Source organism: Podarcis cretensis (genome assembly GCF_951804945.1).
Source record: "Podarcis cretensis genome assembly, chromosome: 6".
Classification (NCBI taxonomy): Eukaryota; Metazoa; Chordata; class Lepidosauria; order Squamata; family Lacertidae; genus Podarcis; species Podarcis cretensis.
The window spans coordinates 82,173,377-82,196,445 of NC_137175.1; the positions used below are offsets into that span (position 1 = coordinate 82,173,377).

At 41.7% G+C, this 23,069-nt stretch overlaps 2 protein-coding genes and 1 long non-coding RNA gene across 11 annotated transcripts in view; 2 read left to right on the top strand and 1 right to left on the bottom strand.

Annotated features, from left to right (window-relative positions):
- The window catches only part of GPSM2 (G protein signaling modulator 2), a 35,261-nt gene extending 34,540 nt beyond the window's left edge, over positions 1-721 (top strand). For all 3 annotated transcript variants that reach the window (XM_079981390.1, XM_079981388.1, XM_079981389.1), the window contains one exon: positions 127-721. In XM_079981390.1, coding sequence (XP_079837516.1) covers positions 127-294 — 168 coding nt within the window. In that variant the 3' untranslated portion in view covers positions 295-721. The remainder of the gene's footprint in view (positions 1-126) is intronic.
- On the bottom strand, positions 356-22,950 carry CLCC1 (chloride channel CLIC like 1). Of its 7 annotated transcripts, none has more exons than XM_079981460.1 (15): positions 22,769-22,950; positions 22,201-22,275; positions 21,258-21,387; positions 19,193-19,327; positions 16,798-16,917; positions 15,248-15,358; positions 13,500-13,721; positions 12,482-12,622; positions 11,543-11,636; positions 8,464-8,561; positions 8,227-8,373; positions 7,109-7,441; positions 5,262-5,321; positions 3,247-3,504; positions 356-1,440 (listed from the first exon to the last, which is right to left on the bottom strand). In XM_079981460.1, exons 4-15 carry the CDS (start codon positions 19,325-19,327, stop codon positions 1,411-1,413), a joined length of 1,749 nt encoding a protein of 582 aa, XP_079837586.1. In that variant the 5' UTR covers positions 21,258-21,387; positions 22,201-22,275; positions 22,769-22,950; the 3' UTR covers positions 356-1,410. The 7 variants fall into 7 exon arrangements, with proteins under 7 accessions (XP_079837586.1, XP_079837585.1, XP_079837587.1 ...); XM_079981459.1 differs by having other exon boundaries at positions 21,258-21,451; XM_079981461.1 differs by having other exon boundaries at positions 21,258-21,451; positions 22,766-22,950.
- LOC307218976 lies at positions 7,323-11,535 on the top strand. Its single transcript, XR_013840216.1, has 3 exons — positions 7,323-7,460; positions 7,976-8,090; positions 10,585-11,535. It is a non-coding gene; the product is annotated as an uncharacterized lncRNA (long non-coding RNA).
- Positions 22,951-23,069: the final 119 nt, after the last annotated feature.

A 23,069-nucleotide genomic window follows, 5' to 3' on the forward strand; every position in this document is an offset into this window, starting at 1 on the left:
TGCCAAAATGTGAATGTTACTACTTTTAATAGGTTTAACACGGGGCAAACAGGATGAATTGAACTGTGGAATGATTAAACAGTGGATTTTAGCTGTAACTCCTATCCTACTTTGTTTTGATTTTAGGGCTCTAGACTAGATGATCAGAGATGTGCACCACCACCAATCATCACAAAAGGACCAACTGTACCTGATGAAGATTTTTTTAGCCTTATTTTGAGATCCCAAGGGAAGAGAATGGATGAACAGAGAGTCTTTCTACCCTCTGATTTGAAGAGGGCAAATTCTAATTAATGGACTTCTTCAAAAGCACACAGAAGAGAAACAGATGGATTGTGTAATACTGGAATTCCTCAATAATACAGGAAACAATGCCTATAAGGGAAAAAGTTTATGGTACAGTTACTGCTGCCACAGCTTGAAAAAAGCATATCTAAAAATGTTTGTAAAAAGCTCTATAGAGCACTGTTTCAATTTTCTCTCTGTAAATATTTTTTTGTTTCGTATGGTTTAGTGTTTAACGGTACTTTTCACATGAGCTTATGGAAAAAAATCCAGCTAAAATTATGTAATTAAATAGGAAAACTCTAGACTTAACCTCAAAAGTTTTTCTAACATCTAAGAAGTATAGAATGTTCCAAAACAATTGACAAGTATTATTACATTGGTTTTTTTAAAAAAAAAAAACACAAGAAAAATAAATATTTTCATACTAGCTAAACCTGCTGTTTTGTCTGTAAGTAAATGAACTATCTCCTACCCACCCTGGAGTTTTTTCTGCTATTCTAGTTATTTGTTGCTCCCATTTGTTAAGAGATGCTTGCTTTGCATGGTCCTGTCTCCTTGAGGGACTGGGAAGAGCAACCCACTTGAGGTTATTCTCCTACCTTTGAAGAACATGAGCTTGGGTATGAACCAACATTCCTTTTCCAAGCAATGTTCAAGCCTTTCTCATGCAAAAACATGACACCTGGTAAAAATTAGTTCTTGATCTTGGGGTAGGGGAAAGTCACAGCTAAATAAAAGTTCTCCTGTTGAACCTAAATAACAGCTTTTGCAGATACAAATATAAAAGAAATTTCATTAGTAACATTTTGTAAGAGTTTATTTTGTTGGCAAATATTAACTACAAAAAAACTTAGCACAAATTTTAAAAGCATTTTACCAGTAGAGTCCCTTTTCGAATTACATTATTTTCCTCATTAAATGTTTTTAAAATGTGTTGAAGTTGTTGTATGGAAACAAAGGTGCTTCATAAATATAATTTAGGTCATCGAGAAAAAATATGCCCCAATACCTAATATGCAAAGAAGTTCTATAAGAATGAAAACTGACAAAAGTAGATTCACGAACATTTGTTGGTTACCAGAGGCATTTAAAAAAATCATTTCCCTGGTATAAGGAGGTCTATCAGGAAGCAGTGTTCCTCTGTTTTTGTTCCTGTAAATGAGAAGATTTAAATGAGAAACATACAAGCCACAACCTTTCAGATTATTTTTAATTTCTGTTCCAGTGTGGAGTCAAATATTTAGTAATCTGTAAAGGGCAAAACCATTATCCTGGTACTTTTTGTAATGGTAGAAGGATAAAACTATGACATCTTCAAACACAGACTACAGTGCCATTGTTTTTAAATGTATAGGAGGCCAAGGCTCACTGCTATGCCAGCCTTTACCCCCAGCTAGCCCTTCCCTATTCCCTCCACTCCAGATGCATTTATGTTTGCACACATGCAATTTAAACTCTACATGGGGAAATGAGTTTTGGTGAGAATTGGTAATGGAAACTGAAGCAGAACATTGCTGCTCTCTTCAGCTTAATATCATCTTCCACCATGGCCAAGATGCTGCTATTTAAAGAATGCTGTCAGTCTCATTAAACACACTTGGGCAAATCACTCTTGGCAGCTGTTTTTACCAAAGAATCTAACTAATCCTATGCACCATTACTCAAACTTAGTAGGGCTTGTTCTCAAGTAAATATGAACAGAACTGGGTCATAAGGTTACCATCTAATACATCCAGTGCTACAGAAAGTTGTTGAATATGAGCACTGGGAATGGGGCTATTGGTTTGTTTTTGTTCCTGGTTTTTTTATATACAGTGGTACCTCAGGTTACATACGCTTCAGGTTACAGACTCTGCTAACCCAGAAATAGTGCTTCGGCTTAAGAACTTTGCTTCAGGATGAGAACAGAAATCGTGCTCCACCTGCGCGGCAGCAGCAGGAGGCCCCCATTAGCTAAAGTGGTGCTTCAGATTAAGAACAGTTTCAGGTTAAGTATGGACCTCCAGAACGAATTAAGTACTTAACCCAAGGTACCACTGTATTTTGGGTTTTAATTTTGTATTTTTTGGCTGTGAACTGCCCTGTGATCTGTGGATTAAGTGCAGTATAAAATTGAATTAAAATAATACTCTTGGATCCTCTACCAGCAGCATAAGTTGGATGCTCAAGTTTCACAGCACTAAAAACACAAACCCTGAACATCTTGTCTATGCTAATTTTCACATTTAGTTAGTCTCTACTATGTCTTTTATGACTCTTATTATCTTCAAATCATTTGTTCTACAATTCAAATATAGCATGTGTCTAATGCTAAGGAAGTGGCTTGGGCATTTCAGTCTGCATGCTCCAATTGGTTCAATAAAGAATTTACTCTTCCCTTAAGTTATTAAAAATTCAATATAGTACGACTCAAAGATCATGATACTCAAGTTAGATCCATTCATTTTAATTGGACTACTCTTAAGTAGAATTTAGTTGGATATAATCCTTTGATTTTAAGTCTGAATAAAACAGCATTTGTCTACTAAGCTTGATTCTAGTAGGAATCAGATACCTAAATGATTTAAGACTTCAACTCAGATTTGACACATTCTTACATTCTCTGAATTTGATAAATAAATTTGCCTGCATTACCGAGCTTTTTGAAATGGTTATATAAATAGTTGAAATAAGGCAAGAGTGCATTCTTAAATCTCCAAACCTTGTTTGAGTGTAGGCAAGATTATGCAGCCTAGAATGTAACATTGTTATTCTCAAATTGGCAGATAATAAAGCAAGTCCTCAAACTGCTGCTTTGTTGGCATTTCTGTGCAGGTCTTTCCAGCCTCTGCAGCAGGCAGAGGAGGGAAAGACTTCTGTGTTTGCTCAACAATGCTACCTCACTAGGAATGGCAGAATTGGCTGAGGTGTACATCCCCTTTCTGTGATACACAAAATATACTGTATGTTAAAACTTACAGTAAAGCTCAAATGTTCTACAATCTTCTCTGTGGGTTCTTCTAATTCACATGAGTGGCTCTCTTTCTTACATCCTGTTATATCCGGAACTTCTTGCTGCACACTCCTGTCCTCTTTAAACTTACATTTTGTTTCATCTTCATTGCCTCTTGTAAATTCTTGTATGTGGCTAGGTCTGTCCAGTTCAACCAGGCTTTGATCTGTGCTGTTCTCTATTCTATCAGTAGCTTGATCACCTGGTTTGGTATCTAATCCACCCTGCAAGAAGTAACATATCACTGAATTTGTGGAACAATATTAGGTCATCAAAAATCAACAAAAAATACAAACTGTGCCATTCCATACATATATTCTCAAAAGTAAATTTCACTGAGTTCAATGGGGCTTAGTCTCAGAAAACTGGATATAGGATTGCGGCCTTAATGGGGTATCTCAATCTGTTATTTTAGTAACGGTTTTACTGTGAAAGGTGGTCCTATGTGGGTATACGTATGTATCATAAGTGAGATTTGACCATTATCTCTAAACCCTGCGACAACAGATTTTGTCATACCTCAGTTCCATTCTGTGAGCTCAGTAAGACCCTCTGATGCACAGAAACAGAACTGGACAAAGAAAAACCACTAAAGGGGACACAAATGACTCTGAATGAGAACAACCTATGCTAAGACAACATTACTTTCTCCCATGGGTGTAATGTGGATGGGAGAGCAACATGGCTGTCCACATATGAGGGATGGCTTGTTGCAGTATCTTTCTTGCAAAAGCTACCTCTGAAACAAATGGGTCTAATTTGTGATAAGTACAAGTGTTACGTGTGGAAAACATGGCTGCCTGCCATATTTTATGAATAGGGTGTTTATGGAGAAAGCTGCAGCAGCTGCAGCCCTGGTGTATAAATGTGTAGTGCCTCATAAACTGATGAAATACAGGCTCTGATCCATTGAGAACTGCTGGAATTAGAAAGCTTATTGCCTAAAGTGGTCAGGTGAAAAGAGGGAAATAGTGTGCTTATTTGCTTGAATGTGTTCATTCTATGTATGTATCTTGACAGCCCTGTGAATATTCAAAGAGTACCAAGCCCATTCAGTTGGGTAAGGAGGAGAAGGAGTCCAGAAGCTAAGAGCTGAGAGGGAAAGATAGCTGAGACATTGCGGTTGTTTTTTGAATGTGCCATACACAGTAGAACATATTCTTTTCTACTGTCCATTGTACAACCAGCTACGCAAATGCATGCTATTCCCTTTTTCTGGGTAGTCTAACATCATGGCACAATGAAAATATCAGATTCTATCTGTATGACATTAACCCGGAAGTAACTGCAAGGGTGGCTGAGTTTTTATCTATAGTATCAGAGTGGTGAATGGCACTATTTAGCGGGAAGAAACTCCAATGAAAATCCTCATTATTACATATTTTTACATGGCTGTTTATTTGTATATATTTTAAATTTTTATATATGGGTGTTTCATGATGGGCTATATTTGTAATGCCTAATAAAGGTCTGGTGAAGTAAGATAAAGAATAAAACTAGATAGCAGAGAACAAAAGCTCTTCTGCCCTTTGATCAAAAAGGTAGTGCAGAGAGATAAACAGATAGATAACGGGGGAAAGGCAGTAAAAAAGCTGTGGAGACTAAAAGGCTCCTCCCTTTAATATAAAACAAAACTATGACCACAGAAAAGGATATAAGCAGAAGGAGCATATAAAGACACCAGGTCTGAGAGGGAAAACAGAGAAACTTCAGAAAGAGGCAATCAACTGGGCCTGCTCCAAGCAAAGGCAGAAAACGAAGTGGGGTCTGACAAAATCTGTTATGTCATAGGGCTTCCAGGCTTCAAGCTACAAGAGACATCCAACACCCAAGGGAGAAAAGTTTCTTATAAATAACAGTCTGAAACATCTATTAAGTAAAAATACAATATCAATTTGATATTCAAACATACTAAAAATTAAGTGTTTTTCTTAAGACATTTCATTTAGTACCCTGCCCAACATATTATCTATCAACTTACAGGACGGTCTTCACTGTTCTTTTTTTCTGTTTCTGTTTGTGAATTTACCTCTTCTGAAAACTGAAAAAACAAGGTGAATCGAGGTCATTAAATAATTAAGGCTACAAACCCCCAGCTAGGTCTCTCTGAACTGAATGAGATTGATTTCTGAGTAGACATGTTTAAGTGCACTATACATCTTATTAAACATAACGCGTTTTAATAAAGCCAGCTCCATGCTTTAAAACAACTGAAAACGGTTTTGCTCCAACTGGCTTTCACAGCTGGATAAATGGGTCTTTACCATGAGTGTCTATTTTGTTAGGATTTTAGTCTTGCTTTAAATTTATTTGCTGTTTTTGATACTCTTATGTGAAAATTGTGTTAAAGTGTTTTTCAGAAGGCAGTTATGAAATTAGTGCATCCCTAGTTGGTAGTTGAGGTGCCTGTCAAGAATTGTTTTTAATGCAGATTAAACCTCCTGCGTTAATAAGTACAGAAAATTCAGTTCTTTTTCCTCATTATTTGCATTAAAGATTCCAAACTGAATTGTTAAATTCCCATATACATCTCCTAAGAGTATAGTTCTCAAACAGGAGAGAACATATTGGTTAGCCCTTCCGGCTCTGTCCAGGTCATGCAAATTACCAACTTCCTGGACCCAGGAACTACTCATCCACAGAGCTTCCATTTTGCTAGGATTCAGGCTCAGTTTATTAGCCCTTATCCAGTCCACCACTACATCCAGACACCAGACAGCAGCCTTTTTTTGACCATTCTCAAGTCAGGAATTGCATAGAAACAGAACTGGGCATCATCAATGTACTTATGACAGCTTGGTCCAAAATTCCTAATGACCATTCCCAACAGGTTAATGTAGATGATAAATAGCACTGGAGACAAAGTGTCCTGTGGCACCCATACCTCAAAAGACAAGGAGCCAAGGAGAACTCATCCAGTGATACCCTCTGGAACTGCCTCTGGAAATAAGACCGGAACCGCTCAGAATAGTGCCCCTGATGGGTCCAGCAGGATACCATGGTTAATGGTATCAAAAGCTGAAAAGTTAAGAGCAACAGGGTCATGCTTTCCTTGTCCCTTTCCCAACAGAGGTAATCCATTAGGGTGACCAAGGAAGATTCAGTTCCAAACCTGTGCATGAATGAAGTTAAAAAGGATCTGGATAACCTGATTTCTCCAGACATGCCTGTAGCTGCGTCACCATAACACTCAAGGAAGTATTTGTGATTGGGCAGTTGTTGTTAAATACCACAGAGTCCAGGGTGATTTTTTTCAGGAATGACTATACTATTACCTTCTTCAAGATGTCTGGCATAACCTCCTCAGTCAGAGATGCATTCATCACACCAAGATCCTATCTAGTTACACCCCTCTAGCTAGCTTTAACCAGCCATGAACGAAAATGGTCCAAAGGGCATCTTTTTGGGTGCAGACTCACAAGCACCGTGTCAATGCCATCCGGCTGCAAAAACTGAAAATGATCCCACAAAATGTGGATTGATGGAAACTTCACTTAGGACTGCATCAATCATGGCTTCTAGCTCACTACAGAGATGAATAGGCTTTCTTTGCCACTTTCATTTCCACAGCAGGCACAATTATGTGCTTTAGCACAGGTTTGGTAATCTTTGAAGTGGGACTTCCACCATTTGTGCTCTAGCTAGCATCTAGCTTCTTTCATCGCATGAAGTCGTGAGTCAGAACAGCAAGAGCAGTTTCAGTATGGAAATAGTCCTAGGTTCTACAACACAATGCCAGAGACTGTCTCCACTTGCTTGGTCTGGGAGGCTGCTGGACGACAATATATATATATAGCACATCACCTGATTGCAAAACCTAAATATTACCTTTACTGAAGCATCTCCTCTGTCATAAGGTCCTCTCTTGATGGAGTAAATATTGTACGTATTCTCCATTTTTTCTATAATGTTGACACCATTTTCACCTGCATCAATTGGCTGAAGATGTAGCATTTGTTCTTGTATTGCTGTGGTCCTTGGAGGAAGTACAGGAGGTGGCTGTTTATCCCTTGGGGGAAGTGCAGGAGGTGACTGTTTTCCCCTTGGGGGAAGTGCAGGCGGCTGTTCATCTGTTGGAGGAAGTGCTGGAGGTGGCCGCTTGTCTGAGTAGCTTAACATCCTTAGCGCATTCACTGAGCTTCCAGCCCCAAAGCAGAAACCCTACAAAAGAGACACCCTTGTAAGTACTCTGACAAACTTTGTTTCTACTCCTCCTTTTAACACGGGTTTTTACATTGTTTTGTTTTGAAAATAGGCTCAAGATCTGTGTTCCTATATATTCATTAAAATAAGATATTTTTTTCAAGAGATTTTCTTCATTATCAACTATTCTTAGTCAGACATAGTGGAAATAGTATTTCTGTAACTGCCCTATATAACAGAGAATTAAATTCTTGGACTTACTTATATTCATATAAGAATAGAGCTTTATAAATGAGTATTACTTTTAGTCAGTCCACCTAACAGGAAATGCCAAATTATGTACCACTGCTGTGGCATTCATGTTAAATAATCCAATTTTCTATTTCATAAATCTTTAAATATGGATAATTTGTTTCTTTGTGTTCTAGAATACTTCAGTATGGAGAAAGATTATACTATCCTTGAAAAATAAATTGCTATTTATGCCCGAAAATATTAGCTGTAGATGTCAACAAGTTAAGTCTTCCTTATCTTCTAACACTTCTTTCTTAGGACTAGAAAGAGCATCAATATACAATCACAGCTGCCTCTTCTTGCACAAGGAGGTGGAACAACTGTGCTAGAACTAAGATGTTATTTCTGGAACTACCTTGTCTATCACTCACAGGTAAGTAGCTAATTGTACCCTTACTTCAGTCTTACTGGTGTTAACTTGTTGAGCAAATCCATTGTTAGCTGTATCTCACAATTTCTAATCCATGTGTGCAGTACCTGATCCCCCATGTGTCTGTGCATGTACATACCAAAACTGCTATTGCTATGATCACCAGCACTGGAATATGTAGCAGCAATGGAATCTCTTTCATGAGTGCTTTAATAAATTCACCAATTCCTTGACCTATGTGTTTCAATGGCTCCGTTACAAAATTGGTAAATGTAACAGCCAATGCCTAAAACCAGACAGAAAGTAAAATTAGAATGATAGTGAAGCTGTCAGAATCAAACAAAATACAAATGACTCAGTTAGAAAAAGAGAATACCTTTGTTGGAGGAACAAGCCAAATAGGATTTACTAATACGGTTTCATAATACTTTTGACAAGGATCATCTTGGAACGTCATCGAGCTTCTAAACCATTCTATAGTTAAAAAGCAACAAGTCATACAACTAACAAAAAAAAGCAAGTATATTTTGGCTGTAAGGATGAATAAATAACTAGATGTTTTCAGTGTGTAATAAGAAGTCATATATAGACAGTGAGGAGGACCTAAACACTTAACTATACTTGTCTTATCAAAAGAAATGATACAAGATCTGGAAGGAAATGATTTTCTAATATTTACACCAACAGTCAGGGTATTTTAAAGTATATTTGCTAAATTGGGGGTAAGCCCCGTCTTGAGTGGAAGACATGGCTGAAGAACAATTTGCAGAATGGAACACACCCACCCCCAACCTGCCAGATTGGTATTTGGGCACTGTGGTATAAACCATTGGAGCCTTGGGCTTGCCGATCAGGTCGGTGGTTCGAATTCCCGCAATGGGGTGAGCTCCTGTTGTTTGGTCCCAGCTCCTGCCAACCTAGCAGTTCGAAAGCATGTGTAAGTGCAAGTAAATAGGTATCACCCTGGCGGGAAGGTAAACGGCGTTTCTGTGCGCTGCTCTGGTTTCGCCAGAAACGGCTTAGTCATGCTGGCCACATGACCAGGAAAAATGCTCTGCGGACAAACGTCGGCTCCCTCAGCCAGTAAAGCAAGATGAGCGCCGCAACCCCAGAGTCGTTCGCGTCTGGACTTAACTGTCAGGGGTCCTTTACCTTTACCTTTTTAGGTAAGCAATATAGCAAAATGGCTAAACAAACTATAGCAAAACTATAAACTATAGCTGTCAGAGCTGCCTCTAGGTCCCAGCTCACAGAGGACCAACGCTAGGCTGTAGTTATGTACAAAAGTCTTTATTGAGGTTCAGTTTCCATTTCAAAGCCGTAGCGCGCAGCTCTACGTCTTAAAGCCTAGACCGGTGAAGTACCGTCTGAGTCTCCTCCCCTATGACACCAGTTTAAGATCCTAGCCCTGCTCCACCTTTTACGCTGCTCTCTCCTCCTCTGGGTCCTCCTGCCCGCTGGGGCATTGCCCTTTCTGGACTCTTCCGACGCTGAGTCGCTTAGCTCCTCCCCCTCCCTCCGGCGGGCTTTAGGACCCGGTTCCCAATCCTCACTCTCTGCTGTCCCGCGCTCCTGTACATTTGAACTTGCCTCTCGTGCCAACCCAGTGACCTTCCTCCTGACCGTTACACTACTTCTGTCACTGCTTCCCTCTTCCGGGATACTGGCCGGATCTGACCTCCCCTCCGTTGTCTGACTCCCCGATGGAGGTGTGGTCAGCCCTGCCTTATCTTCTCTCCCTGGTGGGGAATGCACTGGCCCCGATCCTTGTGACTCTTCCCCCCCACTCTGCTCTGGTGGGGAAGCTGGTCCTGATTTCCAACTACTGCTCTGGGAGTCTCTGCTCCCCCCTTGCTCCTGGGGCGTTCCCCTTGGGAACCCCCTACCCCTGGCCACTAGCGCCCCCTTCTGTGAATCTTCCGATTCGCTGGAGAGGCTCGTGGAATCCCTCGGTCCACTGTCCTCTTCTCCTACGCTCCCCTCGGATTCCTCCCCCTCGCTCTCCATCTCCTCTCCTCCCTGTGCCTCTGCTCCTGAACCCCTGACAATAGCAAAACTATAAACTATAGCAAAAACCAATATTCCAAAAGGGCTAAACAAATGGCAAATGGCACTTTCTTTCCTTAGGAGGAGGAAGTATCCATACTGCTGCCAAATAGTCGCATTTACTTGCTTTTAGTCCTGTTTTGTTCTGATTAGGTACATAAGTAAAATGTAACAGATACAGAGAAACTTGTTACTTTCCCTCTGTATTCTCTTCCCCAGGCCCTTTTCTCCTAGCACTACAATGGGAGAGTGTAACAAAGAAAGGTTCTTAGAAGTTTGCTAACCTAGATTATCAGACTCAGTTCTCCTCCGAAATGGCTATTTGGTTTAGCAGCAGCACTAGAAGAGTGCGCTGGGCTGAAAAGGCCAAGGGTGATGCTGAACTTCGCCAGTATTCATGTCTTCATTTCTCTTCATCCCACTAAAATGCCTTTCTCTGTCATTTTTTTAGATGTTCAGCAGACCTGATTCCCAGACCCTAGTCTATCGCCAAAAAAACTAGTTTGGGCTCAACAACAAGCAGACAATATGTCTTCTGTAGATATCTCAAGGAGCACATCCACCTGACTTGTTCAAAGACAATTACATTAAATGAATCTACCACCAGGAAAGAGATTCATTTCAGAAGATTATCAGTGAGCCAACTGTATGAATGACACAGTCCAACTAAGCAAGTTGAAATGCTTGAATATACAGGCAATGTTTCAGGAATAATTATGTTTGAATCATTATATTGGCATAAGGAAGAAGTGACCCAGAGAGTAAAATCAGCAATATCAGAAACGTGTTGTTGGCATCTGTCTCGAGAGACAATGGAGTGTGCCGCCAGGGTGTGAAGCCAAATCTCTGCATTACATTAGCAGCACTGAAGTGACCTTGCCAGAACACAAGCTTGAGCAATGTGTATGGAAGTCCTTGACTGTCTAGACAAAACCCTGCTCTCAGGCTCACTAATGTGGGCCAAAGGAAAACAAAATGTTTGGCAACAGCTTGGAAGCAGGAGTTGCTGGAAGGAGGCATACAAGGAGCCATCCAACCGTCTTAGGTACTCCACTCCAGATTTGTATAGGGTTTAGAGCCAATCTTAAAAATAAGCTTAAATGTTTACTAAATCAAACAAACAAACAAACAAAAATTTATTTAACACCCCCCCCCCATCTGGCTGGGTTTCCTCAGCCACTTTGGGCAGCTCCCAACAGAATAATAATAATAATAATAATAATAATAAAGTGACAAAACATCAAACATTAAAAACTTCCCTAAACAGGACTGCCTTCAGATGTCTTCTAAAAGTCAGATAGTTGTTTATTTCCTTGCCATCTGATGGGCGGGAGTTCCACAGGGCGGGCGCCACTACCGAGAAGGAAATCTGACATGGAAAGTTAGCAAGCAAAACAAAAACAGCTCACCTATTAGACCATCACTCCAGCGGATCTTCTCAGCACATACAGTATCAAATTTTCCCATTTTTGCCACTTCAGCTTGATGCTGAGCAAAGGCTACCTACAACAGAAACAAAAGGATTTTAACAGTTTAACAAAATTGTTAAATCAATTTCATTTTGGAATATTTTTTTAAAAAGTGGATGAAAATCCCACTGCCCTCTGTTTCCACAGAGCCTGTGGGAAATTCCTTATGACTTAATATTTTGATTTTTTTTTTTTATTTTTTTTTTTTTGGTACTGTATTAATGCAATTTGATGTTACTTGTAAACTGTCTTGGTAGGATTTGTATCCTAAAAACAGGATATAAATAAATCCAACTAATATACTTCCAAATGCAGCTGCAACTTTCATATACAATAAAACTGAATAATTCAAAGCTATTAAAAGTCTACTTCTTAAAACATATGATTATTCAAAACAGATTGCACACATATGGCTCTTGAGGTCAAGCACTCTTCTTTCTGTGACTGAGCCATAAAATTACTGAAAAATAGCAGAGGGGAAAGAGTCTATTAGACCTGCTGCAGCACACTGTTAATTTTATAAGATTGGCACACAGGATAATAAAAGTTCAAAACTACTGAACTGCTAGTAAATCATGGAGAAGGAAAGACCAATGTGCCAATCTCACTAGACTGTAACGAGAACGAACCTGACATATTTTAAAATAGTTTTGCACAAGTGTCCCAAAATAGCCTCTGTTTATTACTGGATCAATATCAAAATGTGCTGGATAAGAACATTTTTTGTTTTAAGGGTAGCAAGTGTGGTAGCCTGAGTTTATATTGAGCCCTGTTAAGTTATTGAGCTAAATAGTGAGTGGCACAATATTTTCTGTATTTTCAGGGCACACTGATATCCACTTCCCCATTACTACTTAATAAACACTAATAATTGTTTACCTTATATAGGTACATCCAGTTCCACCCAAAACTGATGAGAAAACTTACGAATAAAACACGTTTTAGCTGTGTAAACCAACCAATGCGTGTCCATAGTTCTGTAGCAACTATTACTGAAATGCACACTAAACACAGAAGTACCTTTTAGAAAACAAGAGATAAAAAGAGAGATAAATTGCAAAAGAATTATAAAAGCCAAGACCATTTAAAATGGGAGGAACCTACATTTTTAGCATTGAAGCATTTTTAGCATTTATCTGATAATAGACAAATTTTCCATTCAGCTTCTGCTTGAGGGAATCATGAGCAGTATGCATTAAAGGGATCATGGGGTGGGGTGGCAGCAGCCTCATTTGGGTTTCTTGAAGTTAAACTGAACAATGTGGAACCATTATCATGTTGGTGAACATTTATTAAACCTCATCTTCTAACAGCTATAACTTCTTTTCATTTACAATAGCTTGATGGCAGCCAAATGTGAACTGAAATTTAAACAGATGCCATTCAAATAATCACTCGGCATGAAGCACACTGGGGATCTCGGGCCAGTCACTACCTCTCTCAGCCTAACCTACCATACAGGGTTGTTGTGGGGATTGAAGAAGGGGTAAACAATGTGTAACACCTTGACCTCCTTGGAGAAAAAGGTGGGGTATAAATGCAACAAACAAATTTACTTTAGACTTTTGCAGTACATACCCCATGAAGCTGCACTCAAGACAATGCTACAAATTTTGAAGTGATTCATATCCCTTTATTTTTGCACACCCAGACATAAATGTGGTGCTGAACTCATGGTAGGAAAGGAGTCATGGCTAGTGGGCTGAAATTTGGATCCCAAATTAAGCAGTCCTGACCTACTACTGCTGCCTGAAAACATTAAAAGACTTTATATACTCAGCCTTTAGTGGGACAAAGAACTGCATATAGGTTTTATCTTTTTCTGTCTGGTGCAAGCGAGGTACCCATGATTATATTGGCTGTAGAAAAACACCTTACTGCAGAAAAATTATCTCACCATAAAGACATTATATGCATCAGCCCCAAATGTGTCCTCAAACTTCCATTTCCAAACTTCAGCATCATGATGCCTAAAGTTAATCAGAATATCACTGAGTGCATCATCCAAAGCAGCTGATTTCCAGCCCTCTTCATTAAGGAACCTGTTGATTTCATTAAATGTCTGTCTTGTAAGGATGATCTCAGCATCATAATGCACATCTCCAGTGCTATCATCAGGCTAAAAAACAAGACAACACAGTTGAATTAGCAAATGACATTTCTTGCAGATAATAACAAAGTAATCTGACTGTTAACCATAGCTAAGCAGAGCCTTACTAAATCACACTGACTGACTGCTGTAGTGATGAAGTTAAAGAGCAAAGAATTCTTATACAGTTTATGTGGACGTTACATTATGGGGATTAAGACCTAAAGCCAAAATTATGTATAGTCAAAACACAATGGGTTCAATGGCTAGTCTTTTTCTCCAGATGCTTCCCCCCCCCCTTTCCATTTAAAAAAAATTATTTTGCCAAGCATGTAAAGCTGAATGCGCACATGTTAAATGCATGTAAGTCACTGTGCAAGGACTAGTCTGTCAAATAATACCATAATTAGGATTTCTCTGCTTAATATTTTCTAAGTACACATTCACCTACACTAGTCTCAAAACCAGGGCAAGCCCAATACATTTTGGCACCTAAGACGAACCACAAAATGGTGTAGCCCCCTGCTCTGCCAAGGACGAACGGGCAAGTGAAGATCTACATCAGCAATAGCAGGTAATGCATTACTTGCAGGCCAGATGTGCTGCCTTTGTGGATCTTGTCGTGTGAGGCAGTCACCTCACCTTACCTCATGGCTGGGCCAGCCCTACTCAAACCTATTACCCAGATTCACAGGTAAAGCTGTTGATGTATATACAGTACCAACAGAAGATGGGAGTTCTGTGAAAATCATATATCAAACCTAATACTGTAGTTATAGAAGTCCTAGATCCAAGGGTTTACTACAAAACAACAACAACAAAAACACACACAAAACAACAACAACAAAAACCAACCCACCAAAAAACCAACCCCAGTGCCAAGGACTGGTTTGGCAAACCTTTGGTAGTCCAAGGGCAGCATTCCTCCTGGGCAACCTTCTGGGAACTGCATGGCAGTGGTGGGTAAGGTTTGAGGCAAAAAGTAGGTACTGTAGAGCAACAGATACGATTCTTACCCTTTTTACAGTTGGCTACATTAAGAGGTTTATACATATCTCTCCACCATCCAAGCAAGCAAGCAGGCACACATGTAAGCAGCATTAACACAGCATAATGAGACAGCTGAGTTAAGACAAAGCACTTGAGGAAAGGATACAGCAGTATTAGTGAGGGGTGTGGCCTGGGAAGGAAGCACTGCCTGGGAAGAATCCTGAGGGCCAGATAGGAACACCTTTGAGGAGGAGGGGGGACATTCAGCCCCAAGGCACCTCTAAGAGACTTTGCCCACGACAAAGTCTATATAAGCCTACAGAACCAAACCCATCTTATCCACGAATATAGGATGTTTTCATGTTTTATGTAAGATTACTTGTTAGCTACATGAAAGCAAAGTAAAAGAGAAAAACATGAATAAATACATGGTTGGGTTCTATGACATACTTACTATCTTAACAGTGAATGTGCTGCTTGCATAGGACACTGCTAAGAATACATGTTAATCTTTAAATGAGTGAATGTATATAGCAATAAGAATGCTGGCTTATTCAGATACTCACAAGACCAAGTCTTCCAGCTTCAATTAAAATCTTATTCAAATATCTCTTAAAAACATGGATGCTATTGTTTTCATATAACTTGGCTTTATCTCTCTTTTCATATTCTTCAAGCTGCAAATATAAAGTGTTTCAATATCACATTTTACCAATCTTAATTCATGTAGTATATACAGTGGTACCTCGGATTACATACGCTTCAGGCTAAATACACTTCAGTTTACAGACTCTGCTAACCCAGAAATAGTACCTCAGGTTAAGAACTTTGCTTCAGGATGAGAACAGAAATCATGCTCTGGCGGCGCAGCGGCAGCAGGAGGCCCCATTAGCTAAAGTGGTGCTTCAGGTTAAGAACAGTTTCAGGTTAAGAACGGACCTCCGGAATGAATTAAGTACTTAACCCAAGGTACCACTGTAATACGTATACTGTGGCCAGACAATGCCTTAGCCAAGCAATAATTCATTGTACAGTGGTACCTTGGTTTACAACCACAATCCGTTCCGGAGGTCCGGTTGTAAACCAAAACAGGTTGTAACCCAAGGCGCGCTTTCACCAATGGGGCCTCCCCCCCACAAATTGTTTGTAATCCAAAAAAAGGGACATGCACTTCCAGGTTTGACGTGGTTTTAATCCAAATGGTTGTAATCCAAAGCGGTTGCAAACCACGGTACCACTGTAGTGTGTATATTGATTAGACTAACACGTAGGCTAATGTTCACATGTAGGCTAAGGTCCATTGATTGCAGAGGCGCTCTGGCCTTTAATAACTGAAATCTACTTGCTGAAAGCATCCCCAAAACACAGTTCAAGATCTGTTTATGTTCAAGAGATTTGACTCCAGACATGTATTGAAACCTATTTTAAAAATGAAACTTGTGACCCATCATGACAAATGCAGTCCATCAGCTAAGAATGGCACCTAACAGGATCATAATGAGCTGCTTGCTTTTGATGTCTGCTGAAATACAGAGTTATCAAACAACTGGCAGCTTATGATATATAGCTGGTGAGCCAGGTTCGGCTTGGTGGGTCAAAAACTATACATGCCTATTATAAACAAAGGTCAATGTCCCAAGAAACAGTCTATGTTTCTATATCTAATCTTTTGCATATACAGGGGCTGTTGTGGTAGATCTTCATAGTAGCTCAACACTCTACACATAGTAGCTAATAATACAATAACAAATACTGCCTTGCAGGCACTAATACTGCAATCCCACATTTACCTGGAGTTAAGTCTCAGTTAACTCCATGGGACTGACTTGTATGCAGTCGTGCAGATGATTGTGCTGTAAACATACAAATCTGCACCTGTTGATGTCAACAATGAAACTCTCACTGGTTTTAATAAAATCAGATTGTGGACCGACCAAATAGTTAATTAAGAGTATTGATTCTTACCACCACCTATCAATATGAATGCTTACCCAATAATATATTTCTGCGAAGGTGATAGACCAACAATATCTGAATTTATGAAAAGAATATGTAAACAATATTTTCATAAATAAAGCAATATATTAAATATGAATCATCATACATGCAAACAAACCTTAAGAATTAAAGAATCTAGTTGCTTTTGGCACATGGAAACATCCACAATATTTTCTTTTACCACTGATTTTTGGGGAACTTTCTTATCTTCAGAATCATCCTGGTTCACATGCAGTAACTGTAATCATAGGCATTTCTTAATATTTCTACTGTAATGTATAGACCGGAAATCTCATATCAATATGGTTGCTTCATTTTGCATATTTATTGGGAAAAGAGTAAAGAGAGAAAAGATAGAACTCAACAAAATTTGTCACTCATTGCTGCTGAATGCATGAACAAGAAATAATATCAACAAAATAATTTAACTAATTATATTGTTTGTAGTATAAACATGCTAACCAAGTATGTATTTTCCCTCTCATTTATTGGGTTCTCAGCTCACTGGTACTTTGTGTAAATCCAACTGGAGCGATGCAAGTTTCATAATATAATAATAATTTATTATTTATACCCTGCCCAAACTTCCCTAAACAGGGCTGCCTTCAGATGTCTTCTAAAAGTCAGATAGTTGTTTATTTCCTTGACATCTGATGGAAGGATGTTCCACAGGGCGGGCGCCACTACCAAGAAGGCCCTCTGCCTGGTTCCCTGTAACTTCGCTTTTCGCAGTGAGGGAACCACCAGAAGGGAGTGGAGACGCTCCTTCAGGTACAGTGGGCCAAGGCCGTTTGGGGCTTTAAAGGTCAGCACCAACACTTTGAATTGCGCTCGGAAACATACTGGGAGCCAATGTAGGTCTTTCAAGACTGGTGTTATGTAGTCTCGGTGGCTGCTCCCAGTCATCAGTCTAGCTGCCACATTCTGGATTAGTTGTAGTTTTTGGGTCACCTTTAAAGGTAGCCCCATGTAGAGCACATTGCAATAGTCCAAGCAGGAGTTAATCAGAGCTCTTGCGAGACAGTCTGCAGGCAGGTAAGGTCTCAGCCTGCGAACCAGATGGAGCTGGTAGACAGCTGCCCTGGATACAGAATTGATCTGCACCTCCATGGACAGCTGTGAGTCCAAAATGACTCCCAGGCTGCGCACCTGGTCCTTCAGGGGCATAGTTACCACATTCAGGACCAGGGAATCCTCCACACCCAGCCTCCCCGTCCCCCCAAAACAGTATTTCTCTGTTGTCAGGATTCAACCTCAATCTGTTAGCCGCCATCCATCCTCCAACCGCCTCCAGGCACTCACACAGGACCTTCACCGCCTTCACAATTTGAAAGAGAGGTAGAGCTGGGTATCATCCACATACTGATGAACACCCAGCCTAAACCCCCTGATGATCTCTCCCAGCGGATTCATGTAGATGTTAAAAAACATGGGGGAGAGGACGGAACCCTGAAGTAACCCACAGGTGAGAGCCCAGGGGTCTGAACACTCATCCCCCAACACCACTTTCTGGCCACAGCCCAGGAGGGAGGAGTGGAACCACTGTATAACAGTGCCCCCAGCTCCCAGTTCCTCTAGACGGTCCAGAAGGATGTCATGGTCAATAGTATCAAAGACCGCTGAGTGATCCAGCAGAATTAGGAAACAACTTTCACCTTTGTCCCTATCCCGCCGGAGATTATCGACCAGCGTGACCAAGTCAGTTTCAATCCCATGATGAGGCCTGAATCCTGACCAGAAGGGATCCAAATGGTCCGCATCCTCCAGGCGTGCTTGGAGTTGTTCAGCAACCACCTGCTCAATCACCTTGCCCAAGAATGGAAGATTTGAGGCTGGGCCATAGTTGGCCATATCAGCTGGGTCTAAGGATGTTTTTTTAAGAAGCAGTTTAATAACTGCCTCTTTCAGTGGGTCTGGGAAGGCTCCCTCACAGAGGGAAGCATTCACCACCCCGCAGAGCCCATCGCCCAGCCCTTCCCGGCTCGCTTTTATTAGCCATGAGTTTCCCATATTCACTGGGAGTCCCATGCCAGCAGAAGCTGCCCAGTATCCCCTTCAAAACCACAATCTGTGCACTCAAGAGAGGATGTGCATAGAGAACTGTCCCAAGCCCTCCTGTCCACATGGTGCTACATGTGCAACTGAGAGCACTCAGGGATTATATTTTTTCAAAAACAAATGGAAAAGAAAATACCAATAAAATGTGGAATAATATTTGGCAGCCTTCAAAATCAACCAACTATTCCTTCCAATCCCTTTTTTGTAATTACTCTGTTTGAATCTAAAGATGCAATCAGAGCTCAGTAAGACACCCCTATCAACTATTCAGTTGATCATTAGGACAGAATGGAATCAATCCAGTAAGAAAAAACAATGTTCAACTCTAGGTTTATTAATTTGTTGCAGTATGTGTTCTGTAAGGGAGGCAATCCAGACATCCATGGTGAACAGGTTCTTTAAAGGGCATCAACTAAACCATTTACTGAACAGCAACTCAAATTCAAAATGTGTACCTTATCAGGCTTTCTCATGGTTCCTGAAGCTGCATCATAGTTTAACATGTCTGTTGGATCAATCCAGTCATCATTTTGAGTTTCACTCCCTCCTATCAGCAGGATTACACACAGTATCAAAGGAGTTAGCATCATCTGTCACAAAACACAATTGATGGTTTTAGCAGAATCAAAGTCCTCTGGGACAAATTGAACTATTTAGTACTGAGCATTCTTCAAGGTAATTTGTCTATGTCATCTGGTTACTCTAGTTAAGGAACAAAGAAATATAACTTAATTTACTTGTTAAACTTGTACCCTATCCATTATGCAAGTAACTCAAGAGTGACATATAAAGTTATCTCTTGCAGTCCCCATTAAATTCTACCTGCTTAGCTTCCAAACACCTTCAAAAACTTGATCTGCAGCATAATTTTACATGAACATCAGATTAGATTAACTAGTATGTGTGGAAGTCTGAGGTTGCACACTCAAATGAGTGTTTTCTCTCTACTTTCGCTTTTGAGGAGAGAGGACGTGTTTTCACGATGCTGTTCGCTGTGATAGATAATGGATAAAAAGGTAAAGGTAAAGGTACCCCTGCCCGTACGGGCCAGTCTTGACAGACTCTGGGGTTGTGCGCCCATCTCACTCAAGAGGCCAGGGGCCAGTGCTGTCCGGAGACACTTCTGGGTTACGTGGCCAGCGTGACATCGCTGCTCTGGCTAGCCAGAGCCGCACACGGAAACGCCGTTTACCTTCCCGCTGGTAAGCGGTCCCTATTTATCTACTTGCACCCGGGGGTGCTTTCGAACTGCTAGGTTGGCAGGCGCTGGGACCGAGCAGTGGGAGCGCACCCCGCCGCGGGGATTCGAACCGCCGACCTTTCAAGCGGCCAGCCCTAGGCGCTGAGGCTTTTACCCACAGCGCCACCCGCGTCCCTATAATAATGGATAGATAATGGATAGTCTGCTGTAAATAAAACTGCTTCTAGCTGCTAATATCCTGAGTGGACTTTCTTTGGGCACACTGAAGAAAGCTCTGAAGAAGCTTTTGCAGCTTTCTCTTGCCGCTGCTGAAACTCTGCTGTTTGCTCAGAGCCTTTGGAATGTGGCCTTTGAAGTCTGGCCTAGCTGCGCAGCCAAAGCGGGCTGGACGCCAGGATTTATCTGAGCAATAAATCTAATCTTAACAATAAAGTCTAGTAAACTTTACCCTAAATCATGGTTGCGAAACTCTGGCATATGTATGGACAAAGGCAAACCTGATAAAAGGAAGCTATATTAAGCTCCAGTTAAACTTAACTCATATTACCCAAGCCTGACCACAGATATGTTTTAAAAAACAAAACCCAGTCTTCCCATTGACTGCTAGGAGTCTCACAGACCTATTAGTGCCATTCAAAGAATGATACCAATATCCAAACCCAGAATACAAAAAATAGGAGACTTAAGGGCTGTCACATGGAAGAGAGCACGCTTGTTTTCTCCTGCTCTTGAGGGTAGGACTCGAGGCAATGGCTTCAAGTTACAAGAAAGGAGATTCCAACTAAACATCTGGAAAAACTTTTTGATAGAGCTGTTCAGCAGTGGAACAGACTCCCACAAGAGGTGGTGGGTTGTCCTTCCTTGGAGGTTTTTAAGCAGAGGTTGGATGGCCATCTGTCATGGATGCTTTAGCTGAGATTCCTGCATTGCAGGGGGTTGGACTAGATGACCCTTGGGTCTCTTCCAACTCTAAGTTTCTATGACACATATATAGGGTAGGACATGTTCAAAACCTAGGCCAGGCAGCAGTTGGGAAACTTAACACCACGTTTACAGGGTTCTGGGTGAAATATAATAACATAACTCCTTTACTAGTGTGCCACTTGCTAGACAACTATCTAAGAAAGTCTGGCTGGCATTAAAAAAAGAATTTTACTGAGACTTTTCTGCACACAAACACATTATTTGTTAACAGCAGCATATTTGGTTCTCAAAAAGATTTGCGAGTTTCGTGTCAAAGAAATGAAAGACAGTATTTCCTTTTTCCTCATTGCATAGCAACCTCATACCACCTCTTTTCTGCACACACTCCTGCCTACCTGCCTAAATATGGGTAGTGTACTATGCTGCTCACAGTCCTCCTCATTTCAACGCTGCAAAAGAACAGAAGAGCCTGCTGGATCAGGTCTGTTCTTGCAGCAGCCAACAATCAGAAGGTCTGTGGGAAGCCTGAAAGCAGAAGCTGAGCATAACAGCAGCATTCTCCCCACTCATGGTTCCCAGGTCACAGCAACTGGGGGTTCAAACAAGTAGAGATAAGCCATTGGTACGGAATTAACTGCAGTCAAACATAACTATGAATAAGTGCATGAAAGCGTTAAGACCAGAGATGTCTGTTCCTAGACACAGTCATGTAACTGACCAAAGATGTGCCTAAGCAAGTTCCAAGCTTAGAGCAGGTGTTTGAAGCTATATTTCTGAATTTTCTACCCAATAGTATTCTGCCTGCGTTCTCTTTGTTGCTGCTTGGATAAATGAATCAATCTCTGACCTTTGTAAGCAACACATTTTAAACTTAATTAATAGCATGCAGTCAGTTCGCTGCAAGATGAGTAGAAAGAATGCTGTTTGCAAGCAGGCTAAATAAGATAAAAGGGTCTAACAACATAAAGCTATAGAGCTGCTTGACTTTTGTTAATTTAAACTCTGCTACTGGGGGCTCTCTCCTGGGTGTTGGTCAGGTTGGACCACGCTAAGGGCACAGTTGGGGGGCGGGGCGGGGCGGATACAAAAAAATGCACCTCTCTACTCTGGCTCGGAGTGGGAGCCATCGCAACAGCCTTGCCCGGGGGGGGGGGCGCTCTCTCCAGTCTGGCCATCAGAGCACAAGGGATTGGGGGGAGGATCCATCTCCTTGCCCAGAGCGCAAGGGAGCCCAGCTATGCCTCTGCCTCTTGGGAGTGAATTTAACCCCGCATTTTGAATCCAGGCACCCAGATTCTTTTGTTATTTACTCCCCTCCCCCTTCAACCCCCCACATACCTTTGGGTCACAGGCAGGGATTTTTCAGCCAGAACTCGCCCGAACTCAACTCCGACACCTCTCAGGTGGGCACCACTGCCATTATAAGAGAACAAGGGAGGCGTCCATAGGGATTTCCGGCTCCTCTTTGTCTAGAAAAATAGCACGGGTCACGGGGATTTGTCTTTTCCTCCCCCCACACCATAGATAGGGTTGGTCACGGCCACCGAAAGCGAAAGCTGCTGCTTTGAAAAGCGGCGACAGACTCACACCCGCCCACAACCCTGCCTGCCTGAGAGGGAAAACGCTTCTCGCCCGCAGTAGACGCCGTGCAACCGTCTTGGGGGGGGAAATGAAAAGGGGAAGGCGGAACGGCAACCCTAGAGAGGGAAAATGCCTCGTCATCCAGGCCCGGGGGGAGCGGGGAGAACGACAGAAGGAGGACCGAGGCCACGACCACTGCCTGCGGGGCGCCCCGCCTGAGGGAAAGAGGCGACGGACGGAGGAAAACTGAGGAAACCACCACGCCCACAACCAACGAACACACAACCCCCCCCCCTCCGCCGCATTAGCAGCGCGCGCGCACCACCTGAGGGATTCGCTTCGCCAACCGCCAACGGTTCCTCGCGCTTTTAAAAACAAGCCAACGAAGGCAATGGACACTCGCAACTTCCGGCGGCCTCGGCTCAACCGCTCTTCCTCGAATCCGCGAGCTCGGCCGTCATCCGCCTCGGCCTGGCGCTCGGCGTTCGGTGGCTTCCTTCGCTCGCGCCTCTCGATCGGCGGTCGACTTGTCTCGCCTGCCGCGGGCGCTCTGATAGCCGCGTGATAGGGCGGCGGCGGCGGCGAGGTTGGGATGCTTAAGTTTATATCCGTTTAGCTCGGCAGGG

Excerpts from the sequence above, each read along its gene's own strand:
- CLCC1 (XM_079981460.1), bottom strand. The coding sequence starts at position 19,327 with ATGATGCTAACTCCTTTGATACTGTGTGTAATCCTGCTGATAGGAGGG. Across the intron at positions 8,562-11,542 it reads CTGGAGTGATGGTCTAATAG|AATGGTTTAGAAGCTCGATG; the intron begins GTGAGCTGTTTT and ends TTTTAACTATAG. Across the intron at positions 3,505-5,261 it reads AGAACAGTGAAGACCGTCCT|GGTGGATTAGATACCAAACC; the intron begins GTAAGTTGATAG and ends TACTTCTTGCAG.